General features: G+C 36.9%; 1 protein-coding gene across 1 annotated transcript in view; it reads right to left on the bottom strand.

The window, feature by feature from the left end:
- Positions 1–15,447, bottom strand: part of grik3 (glutamate ionotropic receptor kainate type subunit 3) — a 155,960-nt gene that overhangs the window by 67,727 nt on the left and 72,786 nt on the right. The window contains exons 3-6 of the mRNA XM_084386085.1: positions 14,494–14,751; positions 12,156–12,337; positions 7,926–7,979; positions 3,973–4,143 (exon numbers count right to left, since the gene is read on the bottom strand). Of these exons, the coding sequence (XP_084242211.1) occupies positions 3,973–4,143; positions 7,926–7,979; positions 12,156–12,337; positions 14,494–14,751 (665 nt within the window). The remainder of the gene's footprint in view (positions 1–3,972; positions 4,144–7,925; positions 7,980–12,155; positions 12,338–14,493; positions 14,752–15,447) is intronic.

Here is a 15,447-nt window from a genome sequence, read left to right as displayed (position 1 = left end):
AAACTTTAACATCTACTGTGCCTTGAGGCAAAAATATATCTGCTCTCCAACCCTCTTCAAGCTGTTTCTGTTCATACTCTTTAACATTCCCTCTACATTAAGGATGAGCAACTTTGGTCCTAGAGGGCTACTGTCCAGCAGAGTTTCACTCCAACCCTGATCTAACACACCTGAACAAACTAGTCAAGAACTTCTGAATTACTATAAAGCTACAGACAGGTGAGTTTGTGTCAGGGTTGGAGCTAAACTCCTCAGGACAGTGACTGAAGTTGCCCATCCCTGCTCTACATGGACCACGGGTGTCCAGTTCTGCTCTTGGAAGGTTATTGTCCTGCAGTGTTTATCTCCAACCCCAATTAAAACACGCCTGAAGCATGTAACGAAGGCCTTAAGGCCAGTTCACACCAAGGACGATGACGATAAAGATATAGTTCTAAAAATATTTTTCAATATTAAAGAATAGCAGAGTTCAAACCACAGCTATAACGATAACAATATAGAAAAAAGATCGTAAAATCGATATCGTTGGGATTTTTTTTTTTTTCAGTTGTTGAACAATAAAACACTGACAGCCAATCAGAATCCATTCTAATTTAAAATGGTAGACGACATTGCGGAGAAGCTAATCATGGAGGTCCAGAAAAAATCCACCACTGTTTGACAAGTCAAGCCTCCTTTTCAAGAAAATGGATATGAAAAACAATCGACAGCATTTTGAATGTTTCGACAACATTTTGCTTCCTTTCAAGTTGCGGTGAAAAAGACTAACGTTAGGTGTTGTTTTTATTCCACTATGTTGACTACCTCAGCTAAATTCACTGTTCGATTATTAGCTCAATTACACTAGCTTCACTCAAAACACAGCATGCTGAGGACATCTGCTGGTTAAAGCCGTATAAATGCAACAAGAACAGCAAAAACATGTTCAATGACGTTGTACAGACTTTGAAACCGCAGCGCACGGGCTTAGAATAAACAGACCATTATCGTTTGTTGGTGTGGACGCAAATATAGTTATAGCTATCTTTATAGTGATTGTTCCTGGTGTGAATGGCTCTTTAAGGATTGCTAGAAACTTCCAGGCAGGTGTGTTGGGGCAAGCTGGAGGTAAACTCTGCAGGACATTTTCCCTTCAGGAGCAGGACTGGACACCCCTGACATTTACCTTCTGGAAATCGATATGCACAAGAATAACACAATAATGTTTGACTACTGCCTCTGATGACCCATGAAAGAACCAAAACACTCAATATATTCAACAATATTATATTTCCAACTTTGCTACTGTCACCAGCAATAAAGCAACTCATTTTTCCAGCAAAGACTTCGGACAATGAATGACAAGCAAGTAAATAAATGGTATCCCATCCACTTGCTCAGTCTCTAACACATCCTATTGTAACAATCTCCCGGAGGGATGAGGGCTTGAAGTGTGTCCATTGTTCAGGCAATGTGAGCTGCTCTAGATCGAGCATGTCTGCAGGAAAGGTGGGCATTCATTCAGATGTCCTTTATATCGACCTCGCCATTGGCTTCGTGTAACTAGGCAAAAAGTTTTTTGTGATATGACAGCTGTGGGTATTAAGAGAGTGTTGGGAATATGAGACCAGATGGAGAAGTATTTTCAGTCGATAGCTGGACTGGCTAAACCGTGGACAAATTTAGTGGTTTCAATGGACTGTATTTAAACATTCAACTAACAGATGGATGTGGGCAGGATATATATGCCTCACATCAGTCTTTTCAGCTGTTCCAGATGCAATAAAACCACCTAAGGTGCATATTCCAGGGTTTTCAACCTTGCACAAAATAAATAAAGCAGTCCGTCTTAATAGACAGTGTTTTCCATACATTGATTTATCCGCCACAATATCAGCATTGACTGCCACAAATAGATTTCAGTGCTTTTTCAAGGCTTTGTGTCTTTATTAAATCATAAAAGACAGTCTGTTTGACCAGCACGTGATCAGCTCTGTGTCTCAGATCACAGTGAATGAATGCAGTGAACTCCATCTGAGCATGTGCCGAGTTTAGCGTGCATTATTTTCACATGTGCATAGTTGACGATTACAGCATTTCACTAGATTTGTAATGAGACATGTTTGTAAACTTGTTTTCCACCAAAATAAAAGCTCGACTGCAGTTTCTGTCAAAATAAAAGCTCACGGGTTTGTCTCTTGCATGTACAGAAATGAGGACAAAACTAATTATGAAAGTTTTTTTTTAGTTTTTTTTAGTGCATTTGTTTTACAATATATGGCTATTACTGTCATATGAATAATTTATTATTATTATTATTATTAGTTGTAGTATGTAGTGTAATGTAGACTGAGACACAGAGGGCCCTATTTTAACGATCTGAAACGCAAGTGTCAAAGCGCAAGTAACTTTGTGGGCGGGTCTTGGCGCTGTTGCTATTTTCCCGGCGGGATAAATGACTCTTGCGCCCGGCGCAAATCTAAAAGGGGTTGGTCTGAAGTAGCTTCATTATTCATAGGTGTGGTTTGGGCGTAACGTGAAATAAACCAATCAGAGCGACATCTCACATTCCCTTTAAGAGCAGGCGCGCTTGTTCTAAAGCAGATTCCTATTATAACGGCGGATTTGCCAGGCGCACGACAGGAGTGGTTCAAGGCCGAGGAGACCGACGTTCTCGTCAGGGACGTTGGGGATGGAGAAACACACCCAAATTAACTTCGGTTAAACAGGCGTATGATAATTTGGGTAAATGTGTAAGCTAGATGTATGCTTTTATAATAAAATGTCTATCTATCTATCTATCTATCTATCTATCTATCTATCTATCTATCTATCTATCTATCTATCTATCTATCTATCTATCTATCTATCTATCTATCTATCTATCGTAATAATGTATGATTTGCAAAAATAACTGCTGCGTCTGTGTGTAGATGAGAGAATCAAAGTGCACACGCTACATTGATTATGGCCAAGCATGCGCCCTTAGCATATGAATAACATGCGCAACGTGCCACTGGCGCAATTGTTTTCTAAACCTGTAAAATAGCATGAGGGAACGTTTGCGCCGGAACACGCCTCCTCTTTGCGCTGAACCGCCCCGGGGAGCGCAAGTGTATTTCTTAGTTAACCGACGTGCGTCTGTGGAGGGAAAAGTCCGCTGTGCGCGGGTGCAAAATAGGAATGATACATGCGTCGGTGTACAAAGTCAATTGCGCTGGGTGCAAGATAGGGCCCTATATCACAACTAAAAAGAGGTTTGAGTCCCCTTTAAAGTTCAGATACAAGTCAATGCACTGACTTTTTCTTTGTTCAATTTGCACACTGAATATGGGTTGGAGCTCTTAATTTTGAACTCTCAAAAGTGCACCAGATTTAGAAATTACCGAGGTCCACCCACCAGTTTCACAAAATCCTGTAGGAAACACTGATATATGAACTGTATATATGAAGCACAAATCCATTCTGTGGAAGCAATGAAATGGTGGCACTGAAAGCATTTTTTTCCTATAATAACAGTACTCCTCTACATCAAAATAATCAGAAATTCTACAGCATGGTGTGGGAGTATTTGAACTACTGTGAAACAGATTAATAGATAATCACAGAAGCCATACGGTTGAAACCAGTCTTTATGATATTATGGTATTCAACAATGGCAGCGTATGGGATGATTAAATCAGAACTGCTGCAATCTATTACCTAGCCAAAAAGTAGATACTGTATTCGAGTATCAGCATATTGCTTTCGACCATGGTACTTATTTTTATTACAGACACCTAATCCATCTGAAACAGTTCAGTCTTGGAATACATTAAGGAAGAAATAGCTCCTATAAAGGTTATTTTTAAGACTATGGATTAACTGAATAACTGTGGCTATGGATTCGATTGGATACAGTGAAACTATTCCAAGCTTTTGTGTCATTGTTTAATTTGGCATTTAATTTGTGGTTAGCTGGCAGTGACATTCAGGGAGAAAATGGAAGCATACCGTCATGATCCCTTCCAGGAGACCGGAGTCTGGTTTGGGGGGAATCTGCTTCTCAAGGGACCACTTCTCCACAATAGTGGCAACCTGAGGATTTTCCACGTTTAGGATGCGGAAGCCGGTCATATTGACGCCACAGAAGCGGTACGGCTCCAGGTTTATGGCCATGAGATCCTAGAGGAAGAGCGAGAGAGAGAAAAGATATCATTTAACCGTCCTGAATCGAGCTTCATTGTTGCTGGGCGAGAGGCTTCTTGTCTCTTTGTCCCTTAATAAAAGCAGGAGATAGAGAGGGGGGGTGAAAAGAAGATAGACAGAGCAAAAATAAAAGAGATTAAGGATAATACCATGCTTTTCCAGGCCGCCTGGGTACATCCAGATGAAGCATAGTAGGACGTACACCTCTTTGCCAGCGTGTTTGATATCATAGACAGTGAGCCAGGAGTCATCCGCACAATAGCTGATTGAAATAGTTATTTGCTCTGTAATCCTGTCTTCATTGCTCCCATCCAGCGAATTGAACCGTAAACACTTCACACCGCTCTGAAATGCATTACTGTGTCTGGGCATTCAATGATTTTTTAAAGTGTGGATTCTTCAAAAAAGAACCCGAATTTCACATTCTCAAAGCAATGACGTTGGATGAAATAGTCTGACAATTAAATTGCTGGGGTGGAAAATAGCATTAAGATTAAGTGTAAATTAATCGAGATCTTTTCGTCGGAGGTCAAAGCGATAGCGAGAAGGCACGGCCATCTAACACAGGGTTCTGTAAAGCTGAGAATGAAAGGCAAAATGAGCAAGACCATGTTCATTGAAAGGACGTCCCGTAATGCGCCGAGGCTAATTAACGCTCTAGAACAATACTAACACACACCCACACTGTACGCATGCTAGTGTCTGGAGTGTTATTCTGAGAACAGTCACTCCGTTTCTTGTACCATCCTACATATTGCCAAACATGTTGGGAAGGTGGGGGCGGAAAAGAGATGTAGTAGAACATAATAGACTATTTCATTAACACCCTGTGGGGCTGGAGCTGCTGGAAGAGGAGCAGGAAAAGCACATGCAGAAAAAGCCTTGCCCCAAGAAACACCACTTTCTGAGCTGTAACACAATAGATTTCTGCTTAAATGTGAATGGAAGTCTGTTTTAATGGGTTCTATCTTAATGTTTTACTGTATCAATGCGGCATTAGTGTATTAGCCATGATTGATGCTCAAATGCTTTGAATGTAGCTGAATTTTAATTGGATTATTGTAAAAAAAATATACCATTATGTGAATAGCCGCATTGTTCGTTTTATTATGTCTCAGATGATGGAGTCTTAGCAAACATCATTGCTTGGCAACACCAAAACACACTGGGCAACTCCCCTTATATTAAAAACACAGTTTGATTGATTGAACTTGATAAATATTCAATAATATGACAAATATGTCAGGTTCCTGTCAGCGCCGATAGCCTCGTGGTTAGCGTCACGATTTGAGGTTTTTGCCCTACCTTACATATATAAACCGGAACACGTGTGACCTTACCTGATTGCGTAATGCGTGGCGTATCGCAGAGCTATTGCAAGACGAGCATTTGTGATTAAAAAGTATATAAATGTTTATTTTTGTTGTGACCGATGGTTTGTGTAGATAAGACTCTTATTCCTCTGCTGGGATCGTGTAGCTTTCCATTGATGTGTGGTTTGTTAGGATAGGACAATATTTGGCAGAGATACAACTATTGAAAATCTGGAATCTGAGAGTGCAAAAAAATGGAAACATTGAGAAAATCTCCTTTAAAGTTGTGCATTTATGTTCACGATTGTGCTGCATTCACTCACAGAAATAAATGTTTTATATATTTATGGCAGGAAATTTACAAAATATCTTCATGAAACATGATCTTTACTTAATATCCTAATGATTTTTGGCATAAAAGAAAAAACTATCATTTTGACCCATACAGTGTTGGCTATTGCCACAGATATACCCGTGCGACTCGAGACTGGTGACGTGATCCAGGGTCACATATGGAGAGAAATCCTAGAAGGTTTTCCTCAAAAACCTTAATATCTTTTCGACTGAAGAAAGAAAGACATGAACATCTAGGATGACGTGGGGTGGTGGACGCTTAATTCTGAAGTGAACTACTCCTTTAAGACACGCTGTTACAGTCAAAAATTGACCGAAGTGCCTTAATAGATGAATTAGGTCTTAAAGACTTTTTAGAGGTGCGGAAACAGGAATTATGAACTATTATCTTAAATACATCACTGTTGACTTTTCTTGAATTAGTAGATCATCTGAATCAGAATTAATAATATTGTCGGGAATGATAAAATAACAACAATACTATCAGTATTTCATTCCCACAGGATAGTGTTGTTCGCCTAGAAAGACACGGCATGAACACAGAACTGGGTTCAAATCCAGACTCAATCTCACACCAGGAAGAGTGTCATGATCCCAGTGTGATTATTGTGGTTACACAAAAATGTAAAGAGGTAAAGAAAATCCAAGAGCTGTCCCAAAAACCCTCATGTGGGAATTGTTGAGCTACTTTCTTACTCCAGGGATTCAGAAAAAAGATCTTCCATCGCTAGTTCAAAACATGTGTCCAAGCCTCTGTTACTAATTAGAAAACATGATGTTAAATATATGTAAAAATGTATATTTTAATGGTGATTTCGGCTACAGCATCAAGCATGTTTTACTTTTACAAAAATACATATACTTATTTGTTTGTTGAAGTTGCATATAAAATCTACTTGGCTCAAAAACGTTGCACCATTAGATCTGAATGCATAATTTGATTGGGTATTTTCAGAAAACAAAAAAACAAAGGCACAAATGGCACTGATTTGTTTTTGTTTTCTAACATTTGATTTATCTCTTTGGCAGCAGCTCTGCATGCTAAGAGTAAATAAAAAAGGCAGTGTCTATTTACAGTAAGTGCAAATAGGCAAACTTGTTGCCAAAAGCCATTTACACTAACTCTGCTTACTATTGCTCATATATTTTACCTTTAGTACACACATATTATGCAATGAATATGTATTATGCAGTGTACATTTTACTTCTATTTACGCTTTGAATAACTTCTATGACCATTTGCATTTTGTGTGAACAAGATCTGTTAATACTTGCTGCAAACAGTTCCACCACTATTGTTATACTTAATGTAAAGAAATTCTACCCAAATATATGAACAAATTATTATTTAATAAATATGCTGTATTTATATAGTTACATATACACGTTCATTTGCATCTTCCAGTGATCAATTCATTAGATTTGTGATCAGTTATTTTTCATTATTGTAATAATCTAATGAAAAACACACAATTGATTAGTTTTCATGGTGTTAATGTTCATCAAAATTAATGTTATATAGAATTTGTTTTAAATTTAAAAAAAATGTAACTGAAAATGAAGGTTGAAAATATAAAAATCAAAGCAAATTCAAATGATTAATGAATTCAATAATAGTATATAAAACAAAAAACACTAAAATAACAGAATATGTTTGAGTATCTAATTTCTGAGGTTCAATGCTGCCTTTGTGAAGCGGCTCACTATGTTTTAAAAAACTGCACCGAAACATGTTCAAGAGATGTTGTGTTGGCACTTCCAGAAGGATTTCTCTTTTTAATGTAAACGTCATGAGGATCAATTAAAACTTCATGAACGTCAGAATCCAGAGGTAGCGCACAGTTGTCAATCACTTTGTTGCCTTTGTAGAGGCTTTTCAAAGACGTTTTGTTGATTTGAGCTTGAGGGAAGGGCTAACGTTTACACCGGGGCGGAGGAAACTCCATTAAGGCTGTTTTGTCAAGTGAAATTGATATTGCAGACTGGATCCAAAAGCTCATCTGCAATTAAAAGCCATTCATCAAAAAGTAAAGTGGGAGCAGCACAGGAACAAATGACATTCAATTTGCTGTTAGTACCGCGGTACATTACCAGAGTGGTGAAGATGTAGTGATAGTACTCAGTCATCATCCCCATCATCTGGGCCTGGAGGAAGAGGAGGGGTGGGGGAGGAAAAGAAAAAGAAAAAGGTCACTATGTCATGTCAGAGTAATTTGCAATCATTGTTGGCAGCCAACACAAACAATGTACAACAAATGAGATTGAATCAGAATAGCGGAACTATAAAGAACTGCTCAATTCTCGATCTTTCGACGTCTCTCAGCCTGTGTTTCTATTATACGGCACAACAGCCAGTGTCTTATAGTGATAAGGGCCTTTCAACACTGGACAAAAAAGTTTAAGTATAATCTACTTAAGTCATTTCAATTTCAATTACATTAAACTGGATAATGAAAAACTTAAAACTAAAATAAAAAAGGTGAACTTATTTTGATGAGTTGAAACAATGTAAAAACATATGTTGTCATAACTTATTGATCATTTCATTGTTTTACAAGTGAAGGTATACTTCAAAAAAATTCTGTCACCCTTGTGCTCTTCCCAATACGACTTACTTTCTTCTGTTAAACACAGAAGTTGAAGAATATTTATCTTCTGCATAAAATTGAAGTGAATGAGGACATTCGACGGAAAGATCACATGGAGTTTAACGACATGAAGATGAGAATTATTATTATTTTTTTATTATTATTATTTTCCTGTAGGGCCCTATGAAATCCATTTGATTTTTCCCTCAAATTTAATTACTTTTTTTTTACCCAGTTTCCATAGCCTGGCTAACGTCTGGGTCTGGGAACCACATGGTCATTTTCTCGTATTTGAGGCGTGGTTTACGAATGCCCAGAGCCGTTTATTGGGCGCTATGAATGTCTATCAAATGCGCCTGTACGTAGCTCATAGCCAATCGTTTCAATTATACCAGATGACGTATGTAGAGCGACAGAAATTCGACGAGGAAGAAGACGATGGGTCAGAGATTTATGTGTACACGATGGCGTTCAGCGAATATTGCCATCTAAACTACTTAGAACACTCTCTAAGGCTGCATCGAAAGGTAACTTCACGGCTTTAATCAAATTTGAATAATAAAAATAATAATAAAAGTATGTGTAATGAATTGAATTTATAAAACTAAAAAAAAATGTAAAAGAAAAATCTATTAATTTTTTTTTTAAATAACACTGCCATATGATGGATGAAAATGAGTGATATTGTGTGATATCCTTAAAAAACATATTTTAAATACCTTTGCAAAGTGCATTCTACTTTACAATAGTAATGCATTTCTGTTATAATTTCTTCAAGTCTTATATTTCGGTGGTTTGTAGTGAAGCCCTTTGAGTTTCTCAGTGCATCTGATGACAGTTTTATCAAATGAAACGATGAAATGCTCGTGAGCTCTGAAGATGAACTTCACGTCTTCATGATGTGTGTGTAGTAGACGAATACGCAGAACAGTCAGACCCGAGACTCGATTAGTGCAAAGACACTAGTCCATATCACCATTTGAGTACATGTACAGCCCTTTTTTTTATGTATTCATCCAAATTTGTCCAAACTATACTATACAATCAATTCCAGTTTTATGGCTGGAGTTTTCCGCATCGTGGAAATCATAGGGCCCTAATGATTGTTTTATACAGGCCTATTGGTCACAGCTCCTCCCAATACATGTTCATACAAATGCTCACTGTTCCCTTGGTGTTCATATGTCTGCTTTAATTATGCAATCTGCCACGAGGAAAACCCAAGGTTATGCATGAACTTTTTCCCTCTTCTACACCGTAAGTTTGTGGAGAAGTCAGAAACTGTTTCATTTCCTACAATGGGCTGCAGAAATAAACCCCCTCTATGTCTGTGCCTGTACTTTCTATATTCCCCAGTCCCTCACACACACACACACACACACACACACACCGCCTTTTAAAGACTCCTGGGATTTAGCCCACAGACGTCTCAGACAGACTCTGTGTCCGATTGCATTTCCACTTTCTCTCTGGCCTGAGGGGGAGAACATGCGCGACAGAAGTTCAGGAGAAGCTGACAGAGAAGAACGAGCCTCAGACAGGTTTCAGACAGGTGACCGCACGAATAAGCTTATTAACAGGACTCGGGACACAGAGAATCACACAACTTTTTCATATGACCAAATGCGAAATAATACAGCGCCTACAAGTTAAACCTGGAAGAGATATGCAGGGGTGTCAAAGCTGAATGAAACGAAGCGCAAAGTAACATCTCGAGACACTGTGAAAAAAAGTTCTGCTTGGAGAGGGATTTCTCTGAGATATAAACACATGAAACACGTATTCAGTCCCCGTTTGACCCGAGGTCAGCATTCTCCAGAGCAGATGCGCTGATTTCAGACACGCTGGTATCGTGTTGCAAGGATAAAGTTTGTGAACGCACCACCTAAATCTACATACTGTATAAAAATACAGATTTCTTTCAATACTTCACTGCTTAAGTTTCTTACTTGACATCCTGGTGTTTGCTCAATGTATTTATATTTCAGGCTAATAAAGATAAGAAATGGTGTTTATATGAAGGCCCCACAAAAGTATTTAGACACTTGAATGGCCTGTTTTTTTTTTTTTTTTTCTAAACACGCATAGTCTGTAAGAATTATGGAAAAGTCATAATTATGAGATAAACAAGTCGAAATGATGAGATGCTGTCATAATTGAGAAAAAAAAGTAAACATTATGACATTGTAAGTAATAATTTTGAGAAAAAAAGTCAACATATGACACACTAAGTTATAATTATAATATAAAAAGCTCAAATTATAAGATATTGTCATAACTATGAGGAAAAAAGCCAAAATTATGATATTCTAAGTAATAATTATGCGATAGAAATCTGAAATTATGAGATCCTAAGTCATAATTATGAGATAAACAAGTCAAAATTATGAGATGCTGTCATAATTGAGAAAAAAAGTCAACATTATGACATTGTAAGTAATAATTTTGAGAAAAAAAAAAAAGTCTAACACACTAAGTTATAATTATAATATAAAAAGCTCAAATTATAAGATACTGTCATAACTATGAGGAAAAAAGTCAAAATTATGATATTCTAAGTAATAATTATGAGATAGAAATCTGAAATTATGAGATACAAAGTCAAAATTATGACATTCTACATAATTATGAGATACAAATTAAGATAAAAAAATAATAATTATGATATTTATGTCATCATTTTGACTGTCATAATTTACTTTATCTTATTATTCAGACTTAACATAATTGTATCTTTATATCTCATAATACTTTTTTTTAATCTCATTATGAATTACTATATCATCATTTTGTCTTCAAACACATTATTTGAAAGGATATGATTTTGGCTGTACACATAAACCAAGCATCTGTGTCTAAAAAACTGAAGTGTACTTTGGGCTTTCAGAACATGTTACCATCCGGCTCATTGTGCTGCTATAGACTTCGTGTACGCAAAACTAAGAAACACTTTAGTTGCCTTTCAGACCTTTGATGTTTGGCTCTCTAAGAAACATCAAAGCAAATGGCGTCTTCAAACACATATGATGCTCGAGCTACAGCAGCTTCACTAAATACTTTTACTGTACTCTTCATTTTCAGCAGCATATCTATTGTTTATCCTCATTTCAAATGTACGCTTATGGTATCTTTCTTTTTACAAATGTCACTTAAAAAAAAGAAGTGCTCTGTAATGAAAACGTGTAAATCCACAGCCATGCACTCCAGCAGGCCTTTCTTAAGGGTGCCAAACAATAGAAAAATGGCCTAATTGCTTAGAAATGCTACTTAGTTTAATATTCTGTTTGGTTACACTTTATTTTAAGGTGTCATTAGTGTAATTATATATTTAAGTATTGAGTAAAAATAATTAACTACATGTACTTACAATAGGGTTAGGGTTTGGTTGAGGGTTAGTACTATTATTACTAGTACTATAGTACTATATGTACTATTATTGCAATGGTATGTACATGTAACATATTTAACAAGGACACTGTAAAATAAAGTGTTACCTTCTGTTTTTGCAATAACATGTACACATTTTTAAGGACAGCTAAAGGGAATAGTTCATCGGGTCCACTGTAGATGTTCACACGTATGTGGAGTTTAATCTCCATTCTGCCTCCAGCTAAAGCATATAGCATATATCATTTAAAACGTCAGGTCCCAAATCCAATACAGCTTCACTGGACCTGGAGTGAAACTTCAAACAGTCTTGAGTTGGGACCGTGGGATATGAGTGTGGACTCACTTGCTTGAGGATCTGGGCCGCCATTATGTGGCTGCAGTCGAAGATAATGCGAAACTCTCTGCTTCTCTTCATCTCTTTGAGCAGAGGCCTGGTGTCCGCGGTGTCCAGCGGGAGCTGCCGGATCTTCAGTCGGATGTTATACCTGGACGGAGCCATGATTAACTCCTGGAGTCTGATCAAACCTGCACAACAAGAGTCAATTACTGGATATGTAGTAGCAGCTCAAACCAGCCCTGGGTGGTCAAGCAGGCTCACAAACATGATAGCTGAACACTGAAATCACCAATATTTGGTCATTTCCAAATGATTTGGATAGTTTGACTTGTTGAGCTGTGTCTGCTTGGCCTTCTGAATGCATAATAAACTCTTACAGTAAGGTCCCATTCGTTAACATTCATTAACAGGGCTGGGTAAAAAATATCAATTTCTCGATTTTAATCGATTCTCATTTTTACGAACCGATATCGATTCTCAAATCCCAAGAATCGATTAGGGTAGTCATCCTGTTTTCAGTTGATGAATGAATGCAACATTGTAGCGCATCCCATCCAATAAATCACAATAACCTTTGTGCTTTGTTACTATTGATATGAAACAAAGTCTCAGACTTCAAATTACATCCATTTTCTTACGAAATTCAAAACCATAAATAGCGTTTTGTCGCTGTGGCGTGAGATCGCTCTGGCTCAGCTCGAGAGAAGCACATGATCTTCTCTTCCGCATTAATAACACCAGTTACAGTGCCAAATAAACATGAATGAGCATCTGAATGTGTGTTAAAAGGTAGAGTACAACTTATAGGAATCCATATCATGTCACATGGAATCGCCCAATCATTTACCTCAGAAAAACCATATCCAGTGACCATAAACTTGTTAGTAAGCTAGAAAAATTAACTCTAGAGAGGAGCATTTTGCTAAATATATGCACCATATTACATATTCATTATAATTTTTAATGTTCTTCAATATTTAATGCATGTTTGAATAAATCTGGCAAGTTTTTATGACAGCCACCATTTAAATGTTTATATTTCATATAACTTTATTATTATAAAAAAGTGTAATTTAAGTATTTTAATACAAATCAGTTAATTTGTACTGTTTTTGTTACCAATATTATAGTAGGCTAATGAAGCCTATAGGCTACAACTGACTCCCATAGTTTACAATAATAGTTAAGAGATTTGTTTTCCTTGAGAAAATTTGCCATGTATTGTACCTGATATCCAAAATAATCAATATTGAATCGAATCGAAATCAAAATTGTATCAAATTGTGAAATTTGTGTCAATACCCAGCCCTATTAATGAATGCATTGACTAGCATTAACTGACAATGAGACATACATTTGTTACAGTTTGTTAACTTGGTTCCACTTTATTTCGATAGTTCACTTTAGACATTCTACTAACTATAAGTAATGTTGTAACTACATGTCAACTAACTCTCATTAGAGTATTAGTAGACTGTCAGTAGACTGTTAGGTTATGGTTAGGTGTTATGGTTCGGGTTAGTAGAATAAGTTGACTTGTAGTTGCCAAGTTACTTAATTATAGTCTGTTGGGGGAGCAACAAAATAAAGCGTTATCAGATATTAAGCAGACAGTCTACTAATACTCTAATGAGAGCTAGTTGACATGTAGCTGAAAGGTTACTTATAGTTAGTAGAATGTCTAAAGTGGACTATCGAAATAAAGTGTTACCGTTAACTTTAGTTAACACAAATATACGTAACACTATAAGAACGTTCAGTTATTCTATTAGTTCAGTTATAGTTAAGTCATTTATAAGTTATTATGATTAACTAATCATTTACAAAACATGACTATACATTCATAAATGATCAAAAATATATATCCTAATGATTTACAAATGTGTTGATAAGTTAAAAGATAGCTAATAAGTTATTAGATGTTCTATTATTAATCACTTATAAATCATTGAAATATGGATGTTAAATAAAATTGTATCATATCCGTGTTTTGTAAGTGATTAGTTCATCCTTAACCAATAACTTATAAATGGCTTATAACTGAACATTAGTATAAGTGTTACCAAAGCATTTAATGTTAACCAATGGAAGCTTATTGTAAAGTTTGGTATATAGATATAGATATATATGTGTTAATATCACATGTTGCATCTTAGATGAATTTCTATCCATTCCCGTTCCTGTCATTGCTCGATCGCTTTGATTCAAACTGTTTGTATGATATCAAAGCCTGAAGACTCAATCTGACAGCAACATTATGAGAGTCTCCTGCTTCTCATCACTGAAGTACAGTCTCTTCTCTGAGGACTTCACAGTTTCTCGACATGAAGACATCAACTCTCACCTGTGCTGTCGTCGTAAACCACCGTGGCCGTCTTCCACTTGAGGAACTGCACCAGGTCTAAGATAGCGTAGCTCAGGGAAGAGTAATCCGGGTACAGGTTGGCGTAAAACGAGTCCCTGTTGTCCATCGGGTGGTGTTTCCATCGCACCTGAATGTGTGGCACCTCCAGGGCGTTGCAGATGGACTGAACAGCGTTGGATGAGGAGCTGTGGGACGGCCCGAAGATGGCAACGACACCTAAAGACAACTGGTCACACGCTGCCGACGGGAGAAAGACACGTCACTGCATGCAGAATAAGTCAAGTCACCTTCATTTATACAGCGCTTTTAACATAGCAGCTTTTACAGAGATAATAGGAGATTACAGTAACAGAGATTGTTTTGGCTTTATAGCAGCTCTAGAATAAAGTCATTGTCCAGATAAAGTCAATAAGACATTTCATTAGTTTAGAAGTAGTGTAGGTGATAATAACTGATAACCAAAACTTCTTTAATCACTGGTGATCCCAGATTCTTAATATTTTTTGTTTTTGTTTTTATGTTTGAGCTTGTATATCTCAATGTTAATAACAGTCTGGTTAATTTTGAGTCTTGAACTGTAAACTCTCAAGGGTTGGCTTTCTAAATATATGTTGGTTATGTGTCTATTCAGAATGACTTATGAGCAGCAACCTTTTTAATTTGGGTATGTCATGTATGTAGCACTTTCCAAAATTGGGGGTGATGAGGAAGGGGTTAAGACCCCATGAAATGGTTTGATGAACACAGTTGTCTTGTCTTTCTTCCTATTCAAATATGAAGTTGGGCATGTTGAAAGGATGTTTTATATCATGTGGAACAATGCATTATGAATTTTGCAGAGGTATACTTATTTATGTACGTATCTCTGTTTATTTATTTGGTCACGCCTCATTAAGATCAGTGGTCGGCAACCCGTTGATTGCGATAAAAGTT

Source organism: Rutilus rutilus, assembly GCF_951802725.1.
Source record: "Rutilus rutilus genome assembly, chromosome: 17".
NCBI classification, from domain to species: Eukaryota; Metazoa; Chordata; class Actinopteri; order Cypriniformes; family Leuciscidae; genus Rutilus; species Rutilus rutilus.
Note: the sequence above shows the minus strand (reverse complement) of the source record. Positions and strands in the feature narration are given on the sequence as shown.